This window comes from Sinocyclocheilus grahami, unplaced genomic scaffold (genome assembly GCF_001515645.1).
Source record: "Sinocyclocheilus grahami isolate Dianchi unplaced genomic scaffold, SAMN03320097.WGS_v1.1 scaffold309.1, whole genome shotgun sequence".
Classification (NCBI taxonomy): Eukaryota; Metazoa; Chordata; class Actinopteri; order Cypriniformes; family Cyprinidae; genus Sinocyclocheilus; species Sinocyclocheilus grahami.
In genome coordinates, this window is record NW_015505488.1 from 167,940 (window position 1) to 177,939 (window position 10,000).

The following is a 10,000-nucleotide window of genomic DNA, read 5'->3' on the forward strand; positions in this document are numbered from 1 at the left end:
CCCTGAGACAAGAACCAAGGTTTCCTTCACATGTCTAAGGCATGTAGGCATAGCCGCGTTGGTCTTGAGCCACCACTGTAGGGGTCTCATGTACAGCAGGCCAAAGGGTATCACGTTGGACGCAGCTGCCATCAGACCCAGCAGTCTCTGAAACTGCTTGACAGTGAGTGACCGGCCTTCTCTGACTCTCGCGACTGCCGTGAGGATCGACTCAATCTGAGCAGGAGACAAACGTGCCTGCATCGTGGTCGAATCCCACACCACGCCCAGATAAGTGGTCCTTCGTACTGGAGAAAGCACACTTTTCTTGGCGTTTAGCCTTAACCCCAGCAGTGTTAATTTCGTCAACGATGACGACGGCGAAAAATATTCATTAACGAACTTTTTTTCTGTGACTAAGACAAGACGTTGACGAGCTAAAATGAATATCTGATGATAAAATCTATGACAAAATGTATGCCCTGTCTTCATTAAAGGGGTCATAGGATGCTACATGCACTTTTACAAGCTGTTTGAACTGAAATGTGTGTTGGCAATGTGTGTACACAACCACCTTATAATGATAAAAATCCACCCAGTGTTTTTTTTTAATCGTGCTAAATGTTTTCCCTTTTCTCAAATCGAGCCGATCTCAGATGTCTTATGTTCGCGCAAATCATTCGTGATCCAGCCTCATCTACAGAAGTGTGTGTAATGTTTTGTAATGAAAAGTTTCAGAATACATCCTATAGGCTACTGTCTTGTCTTTCAAAATGTGCATCCCTGTCATTGTATTGCAGTCGGATGCGTTTGCATATCTAGTCTCAATATGGCAGCCGCAGTGGATGGATAGGCTACCAAAACGCGCACTAGCGATCTGAAACAATGGCCTCAGCACCCGAAGGGATAGGGATAAGGTAACCAGATGTCCCGTTTTTCCCGGAAGTCACAATTCGTTGTCGATTAACTTAAAGTTAGTGAAGGCGGGATAGGCGGAATTGCGCTGATAGAAGTACTCTCTCTCGCGCATGCTCCACTTCTTCAGTTCTCATATATAGCGCGCGATCAGTTCTCAGTGCTCAAATACACACACAGCAGTCCAAATGTCTATCGTGTAGAGTATCTTACGTAAATATAGTCGGTTATGGCTTAAGTGAACGTAAACATGTGGGTGAAAACTGAACGTGTGTCAGTATTACATGCATGCCTTCCGTCTTAAAGGGACAGCATTCCTAATTAAATACCTATCTGTCATTAATGTTAACCAACAAAAGATGTTAAATAAATGTATACTTGTTAAGTAAACCTACTGTATCTGAAAAATTTGTTTAATTTGTATCTCTATCAAAAAATGAAAATTGTCATAATTTATTCCAGTTTTTCCAAATTCAATCCTTGATTCAAATTTCTCACAAGCTTAATTGATTTGGCCTAAAGAGAACAATTAATGATTATTTTTGTTTGAAGACTACATATGAAATAGCTATCAAAATAAATGTTGGTAACTGCAGTTTGACTAAAAGTAATGACTAAAGTTGACAAAAATGCAATGACTTCGTAGACTAAAACTATGAAAGACTCAAATTACTCAAATGTGACTAAAACTATTAAGCATTTTCGTCTCAAGACTAAATAAAAAATGCCTGTCAAAATTAACACTGAACCCCAGCTCTTTCATGTGAGCGAGAACGACATCTCGATGCTGAACCGCCACCTGCTCTGATTGAGCTATTATCAACCAATCGTTGATATAATTGAGTATGCGGATGCCCTGGAGTCACAGAGGAGCCAGACTAGCATCCACACACTTCGTAAAAGTGTGGGGTGAGAGTGCAAGGCCAAAAGGAAGAACCCAGTATTGGTACGCTTTGCCCCCAAAAGCAAATCTTAGGAACTTCCTTTGATGGGGAAGGATGAAGATGTGGAAGTATGTGACTTTTAGAGCGATCGTGACAAACCAGTTCTCGGACCTGATCTGAGACACGACTTGCTTGATAGTGAGCATCCTGAACTTCAGTCGCATGACTGAGCGGTTCAACTGACACAGAACCCTCCATCCTTCTTCGGAACGATGAAGTACCGGCTGTAGAACCCGGATTCTCTTTTGTGAGGAGGGACCACCTCGATGGCCTCCTTCCTCAAGAGAGTGTTCACTTTTTGTTCCATTACCAGAGCCTGCTCGGGGCCCACCAGAGTGGGAATCACCCCGTTGAATTGAGGCGGAGGAGAATTCTGTAGCCTCTCTCTAAATTGTGCAGGACCCACCGAGACACATTTGGCAGTAGTTTCCACGCTGCCAAATAGTCTACTAAGGGAATCAGTCTCTCGAGACCTCTGGAGTAATCAGAGTGGCTAGCTCAGAAGCGGCGAACCGGCAGGGGACGGCCGAACTAGCTGCTCTAGAGACCTCCATAGAGGTAACGAGCCTCTTAGTACCGCTATGTTTCCGGTCGGTGACTGAGAGAAGCACTCACCAGAGACCGCTGCGCCCTATAGCACCGTGGGTGGCAGGGTTGGCAGACCGATCTCCTGAGGACACTGGGGAGAGACGGGCACCGTATGATGAGGTGTACACCGCTCATCCCCAGAGGGGCCTGCCCTCAGAAGTCCTGACTTACAAGTGTCAGGACTTCTTGGTCGTGGACATCTTAGCCTGAAGGACGGTCCGCAGATCCGGCTTAGGCTTGGAAGTCCCCGACCCAGAGTACGGGAGGCGACGCTCTGTTTTTGAGCCTCCTGGTATGAGGAGCTGGTACACGGAGGGGGTTGCTCCCGCCTAGCAGCACCTAGAGCTAGAGAGCGGCGAGGGAGGAACCGCTGAAGTACTGCCGTTTGTTTACGAGCCTCCTGGTATCTGTCGACGACGGAATTTACAGCGTCGTCGAACAGGCCAGAAGGCACAAGCGGGGCATCCAAGAGGAAGACCATGTCCTTCTCCTTCATATCAGACAGGGTCAACCACAAATGCCTCTCTACCGCCACCAATGCTGACATAGACCGGCCAATGGCGCGGGCGGTCTCTTTGGTGGCACGGAGAGACAGATCAGCGGTTCGATTCGTCTTGAGCTCGGTGATATCCTCAGACTTAACCTCCTCGCCCTCATCCAGCTCTTTCAGCAGGTTGGCTTTCACACAGCCATCGTGTGCAAACACGCACCAACCTGACCCCTTGCCCACCAGCGCTGACGTGGTACGCAGCGGCTTGTAGGGGAATGGCGGAGCCTTCAAGGACGATTCCGCGCCAGGAGACAGATAGCTCACAAGTGTCTGCTCAACCTGGGGCATCGCCCTGTAGCCACGCTCACTCAACCCCACCACGTTGGTGTAATAACCGAAAGCGGGGATGAAGAGGCGGGCCGAGAATGGTCCACCCCACGACCTCGAGACCTCGGTGTGGAGGTCGGGGAAGAAAGGCAGGCTCCGGCGTGGAGGTGGCGGCCTAGTCCGTTCATCAAGCATTCATCAAGTTTGCTTTTCTGCGGTTCAGCCTGTTTCTCGGCGGGTCAATCAATGTTCAACTTAGCCACAGCGCGAGTAACCACCTCCAATATTACAGTTTTTTTCAGTATTTTTGGATCGAATGAATGCAGGCTTGATGAGCAGGAGAGCCTTTTTTAAAACACATTAAAAATCTTACTAATCCCAAACTTTTGAACAGCAGTGTATAAATGTATATACATGTCACTGCACTAAACATATTCCACTATGGTTGTTTAAAATTAATTGAATTGTTATATTAACAAATAACAATGTTCATTAAAGGTCTAAAAGATAACAGTAACATAGAGATACACAACATTAAACTGACACAACATTAATGATTTCATTGATTTTTATAATAACAGAAGTATCAGTGGTTCATATCTCCAAAGGCAGAAGGTTTGGCTTGGATAAACATTTAAACGGTTTTCATTTGAGTCCTTTGAATGGTTTATATTGAGCTGTTTCTGAAGCTCCAGCGGTGAAGATGTGATGATCTCAGGAGTCTCACCTGAATCTTCACAGCGATGAGCACCGAGTTCAAATCCTTATCCAGCTCCTTCAACACGATCAGCCTCTTCAAGGTCAGACTGCACAGCCTGCAGACAGACACACAATCACTTGTTTTCAAGTTTCTCACTGCACAGAGAGAGAATCAGTGATCTGTTTCAGATGGACGAGTCTCTCATACTCAACTCTGACATGCAAATATCACTGTAAGATTCAGAACTACACCATGATCACTGTCCCAGCGTAACATCACAGTTATAAGATGGACGAGTCTCTCATACTCAACTCTGACATGCAAATATCACCGTAAGATTCAGAACTACACCATGATCACTGTCCCAGCGTAACATCACAGTTATAGAGTTTTACATGAGAGGGGTGTGTGTGTGTGTGTGTGCGTGCGTGTGTACGTGCGTGTGTGTGAGAGAGAGTGTGTGTGTGTGTGTGTGTGTCTCTGTGATGAGATCCAGTGCTGGTGAAATGAGACTCTCAGGCATTTCCTCTTCCTGCATCACAGCTGCTCTGAGTTACTGAACACACACACACACACACACACACACACACACACACACACACACACACACACACAGGAGGAACCCGTCTCTCCACCCAGAGCTCATTCCACACAAAGCCATTTCCAGAGATGTCAACATCTGTCTGTCTCTCTGACCCACTTTCTGCTGCTGCTTCAGTCTCTGACAGAGAAAAGAAGATCTGAGTCACTGCTTCACATCTTCATCTTCATCATCAGTGCTGAGCTGACAATATCGATTAACAGACAGAAACAAAGTCTTCGCTTTCAAATCTTCAAAAATTCAACAAACTTTATCTAAACTAATAATCACAATGACCGTTGTACTTTATTACTTGAGCCTCAGCTTTCAAATTCTGTCAATTTTAGCAATATTTGCCCACTCCTCTTTGCAGAACTGCTCAAGTTCAGTTCAATGTGATGGTGAGTGTTTGTGCATATGCGATTAATATGTGATTTCGGACGCAGCGTACCGAATACCGATATATATCTATAGTAACTACATCGTCACTGCAGAGAGTATTCACTCCGGAAGCGTTTGTACAGCGTCACTGCAGCGGCTCCAAAGCTACATATCTCTTTACAAAGACAGCTATAAATGTGCTTTTAGAAGTTGGCCATTTATAAACTTGATAGCCTTGAAAGTTTGTTAACATAAGTGTCTGTTAACAGCAGACAGACATGCTTTCACACACATTCCTCCACACACAAGCATCTCAGAATTCCAGCTGTAGATCCTCAGATGTTCCTCATTGACCTGTTTGACATCAGCGTGTTAAAGCGAGTATCTAACGAACACTAGCTGAATAAAAACACACTCAAACACCACGAGAGAGAGAGACAGACAGAGACAGATAGTCTGTCTCGGCCACAGCATCACACGTTGTTCTTCTTTCACTCCATTATCGTCTGCTCTCTTCTCCTGCATTATTGAGAGCTGCTAAATCGGCTGCTTGTTTAAAAGCTTCTCGTGAATATTTAAGAACTCGCGGCTGCCAGAGACCATGATGGGAGAAATCACAAGAAAACGTGAAGAGAACAAACATATTCAGGACGCATGAGAAGCTGTGAAAGGAAAATCTGACCGTATGAGAGGCCAAAAAGAGTCCTACATCACACAAAAAAAAATTTCACTGCCGCAGAAGCATGTATAATGTATGAACAGAGACAAATATGCAAGGAAACTAAAGTAAAAAGTAAAAAATTAAATGAAGTAAAATAATAACATCACAAAAAGTCAATTAAAGGGGTCATATGATTCTGCTAAAAAGAACATTATTTTGTGTATTTGGTGTAATGAAATGTGTTTATGCGGTTTAAGGTTCAAAACACATTATTTTCCACATACTGTCCATTATTGTTTCTCCTCTATGCCCCGCCTTTCTGAAACGTGTCGAATTTTACAAAGCTCATCGTTCTGAAAAGCGAGGTGTGCTGTGATTGGCCAGCTATCCAGTGCGTTGTGATTGGCCGAATACCTCCTGACTCTTAACTTTTATAAAGAATATCTCTTTGGATTTGAGACTTTAGTCTTTGCAACTTTACAGATCTTCTTTATGCACCAAGAGCTTGTAACACTCCAAAGAGAAAGGAACAATTGAAATCGCATCATATGACCCCTTTAACTGAAAAAGTACATTAAAAATTAAATAGAATAATAAAAAAGTAAAATAATAATTTAAAAATAATTTAAAAATCAATTTAAATAAAATAATAAAATTAGGCAAAATAAAATAAGTGTAAATTAATATAAAACAAAAGTAAATTCAAATAAAATAATAAAATACTTACATAAACTATAAGAATAAAATGTGTTTTTCAGGATCCTTTCCCTTGGCAGCAGATGGTGGAGTCAAAAACTGAGCTTTAATTCTCTGAATGAATCCTGCGTCACTGAGATCAGGACAGACACACACACACACACTCACTCACACACTCACTCACACACACACACACACTCACACACACACACACACACACGCGCACACACACACACAATCTCACACATACACACACACACACACACACACACACTGGTATTATCCCCCATGAGACACACACAGGATTTATACGCCGCGTCCTACAATCCCAGACACACAAATCCACATCATCACAGGCTGTTAGCATGACAATCTGAACAGAATCCGTGATGCGCTCTCAGACGATCACAAACAGACAATATGATGAGGCAAGTTGTCACAACTCTATTGTTTTATACGCATCAATTCTTTAACTACAGTTGGCTAAAAAAATGCTTTGATATTTCTGGGTATTATCTTTGAGGGGTTTTTTTCTTGGTTTTTTTAATGTGTTTTTACACATTAGTTTTTGTTTATATACAGTATACAGGTGCATCTCAATAAATTAGAATGTCGTGGAAAAGTTCATTTATTTCAGTAATTCAACTCAAATTGTGAAACTCGTATATATATATATATATATGTATATATATATATACACACACACACATTTATTTTATTTCAAAGAACAATTCTGTTTTTCATGGTTTTAATTTAAGTTTCAGTTTTAGTTAACTATAATAATAACCCTGCTCATCATTGTTTACTGTTACATTAAAAGCCATTAAATAAACTATTAAATAATAACTGTGACAACTGACCCCACATTGTGACAATATGAGCTGCTATAAATAAACTGTAGCCTTTTTTCCCAAACAAAAATGATGGAAACACTCAATAGAGATTCAGAAAATAAGAGTCCTGCATGTGTCTGGATGCGTCAGGCGGGTTTTGTGTTTCAGAGAGCGTGAATAACGACCCGAGCCGGTCCTGAGCGAAGCCCCCAGCAGACAAACACAAAGACCAGCCTTTACATCACTGCATCTTTGTCTGTCAGGAAGTGGATTTACAGCCTAAAGTAAAGCACTTGTATCTGCAGGCCACATGGCTCTTAATGCACAGAGAAGTTTCTGAGATGTCCTGCGACGCCGAGAGAAAGAAACAGAAGAGCCATTTACTCATGCACTTCCAAATAAAGCTGATTGTACGCTGTAAAACCCGACGAGCTACAGTCACTTAACTCACTTCATCTGAACCTTGAACTACAAGATTAAAAAAAGCTTTTTTATTTCATCTGAGCACACTAAAAATCCCTTATCTTATGTTTTTTTTATCTTAAATTTATTTTCAGATTTTTATAGTTAGCTTAGGTTTTAATTTTCCATCCTCATTTTCACTGCATTTAATGTTTAAATAACGTTTGTAAATGTATTTTTACTTTTACTCTTTTGATATGGACCTATGGGTCTGAAATAAAGAATGATCTTCTGCAAGGATGTGCAGAGTTTCTGTAGGTTAATTTGACTAGATCTAGTGTGATCCAGGTGATCTCCACCTGTCACTCAAGTGGCCACACCCTAATTATGCAGAACTTTAAGGCTTAATATAATTTAAATGGATGAGTTATAAAAAAATTCACCCCCCCTCACAGTTGTCATGAAGGGCAAAATTAGCTATATAGACCAAAATAATTTTTGAACCAGGCTGTAAACATGTTTTGTTCTGCTGTAAAGTTGGGCATTTTAACATGAGGAGTCTATGGGACTGACTCCCTTTTGCAGCCAGCCTGAGTCCTAGCGGCCAGTCGATGAATTACAGTTTAAGTCACTTCCGTGTTGGCTTCACGAGAGAGAGCGGGAGGTTGCCGCTTGGCTCTGATCCACCGGTGTTTTTACACGTGAGAATCAGCGCCTTACATTGAGCGGCTCTATCCTCCTAGGCGGATCGGAGTAGAAAGCCATATCGTTGACAGCTTTGCATTTGTGTGTAGGTCGCTGAAGCTGCGCTCACAGAGAGAGGAAGCTGGAGTTCCCTGATTCGCTCGCGGATCCCCTTCTATGAAGGTGGCCCCTCCTCCCCCGCTCTCATGTTTCTCTTCATGTTACCTCGGAGAAAATAACGGTGAACTCGCGAGGCTGAGCAATCAGGCTTGAGTGATTTTTCACGCCGGCACACATCCCGCGTGCTCACTTTGGTCTGCCAGCGTGTGTTCACACGTGAGTAATAGCGCCTCTTATTACCTCGAGTGGCTCAAGCCTTTTAGGCGGATCAGAGTAGAATGGCGGCCCCGCCTCCCCCGCTCTCATGTTTCGCTTCTCCCAGTCGCCTCGGAGAAAGAGACGGTGAAATTTCGCATATTTCACTCGACACGCAGTGCTTTGATCTGCCAGTCTTGTTCGTCGAGCGGCTTAATCCTTCAAAGCAGATCGGAGCAGAATGCTGTCACCTATGATTTACAATATCGCTGACAGCTTCTATTTGAGTGCGCCGCTTGGGCCACGCTGAGGTTGCGCGCACTAGACAGACAGCTCTCATTACGAGAGTTTGTGTCTCACTCTGCTTTGCTCATGGTTCGCCTTCAATGAAGGCGACCCCGCCCCTCTCCTCGTCTGCTACGAGCGGATCTGAGAGGATGCCTACAGCACCTTTGATCTGCCGGTGTGTGTGTACACATAAGGATCTTCAGTGCTCGAGTGGTTTGATCTTTTTAGGCGGATTTAAAGAAAATGCTGTCATTAGTGATTATTATCACTGTCTGGGCCGCACCCACGCTGAGGCCGCGCCCACGGGGTCTGACTGCTCTAGCTGCAAGAGCATTGAGTCCAGCAAAGCACTACAGCCTCTCTTATGCCTCCAAGCACCCCGTTCAATTCCGGGTGCTGACGGCAGTGTGTTTAGGCAGTTGTAATTACGGTTGTGATCACTGGGCCCGTTCAAATAGCGCCCACACAATCAGCCGCTATTATAGCGAGAAAAATAAAGACAAACATTCTCAAAGTGGACCAAATTTCCTCTCACACTTATCATGAGTGTCGGGCCCCCACAAGGTGGCCTACCCCTCAAACCAATTCAACCCCTTGTCACATGAGCCGAGGCCTGGCAGGCCATCCCCGGAGTGTCAGATTGGGTTTTTGGGGATTATAAAATGAGGCTACTCACTCAGTTCGCTCGAAGACCCCCGTGATTCAGCGGCGTGGTCTCCACCTCAGTGAAGAGCAAGAACACTCACGTCTTGCGATCCCAGGTGAAGAATTTACTGGCAAAAGGTGCCATAGAGATGGTTCTGCCAGCTCAGAATGACACCACGTTTAGAGCCCAGGTTATTACTCTTTCTGCGCTTCCTCCTTCTGAGGAGGACCAGGAGTTCAACTTTCTCTGCCCGGTTAGGGCGCTGAAAATTTACATCGAGTGTTCTGCCCCGTTCAGGCGGTCGGAACAACTTTTTGTATGCTTTGGTGGCCGCACCAAAGGGTCTCCGGTCGCAAAGCAGAGGATTTCCCGATGGTTAGTTTACGCTATCGCGCTAGCATACTCCTCCCTGGGTCTTCAGAGCCCCATAGGAGTCAGTGTCCATTCCACTCGGGGCGTGGCCTCATCCTGGGCGTGGTCTAGCGGTGTGTCCATAGCAGATATTTGTGCGGCGGCCGGCTGGGCATCGCCGTCCACTTTCACCAGGTTCTATAACTTGTATAACTATGTT

General features: G+C 44.2%; 1 protein-coding gene across 1 annotated transcript in view; it reads right to left on the reverse strand.

The window, feature by feature from the left end:
• The window catches only part of LOC107601629 (phosphofurin acidic cluster sorting protein 1-like), a 34,801-nt gene that overhangs the window by 17,223 nt on the left and 7,578 nt on the right, over nt 1-10,000 (reverse strand). Inside the window, exon 2 of the mRNA XM_016293880.1 lies at nt 3,971-4,058. Coding sequence (XP_016149366.1) covers nt 3,971-4,058 — 88 coding nt within the window. The remainder of the gene's footprint in view (nt 1-3,970; nt 4,059-10,000) is intronic.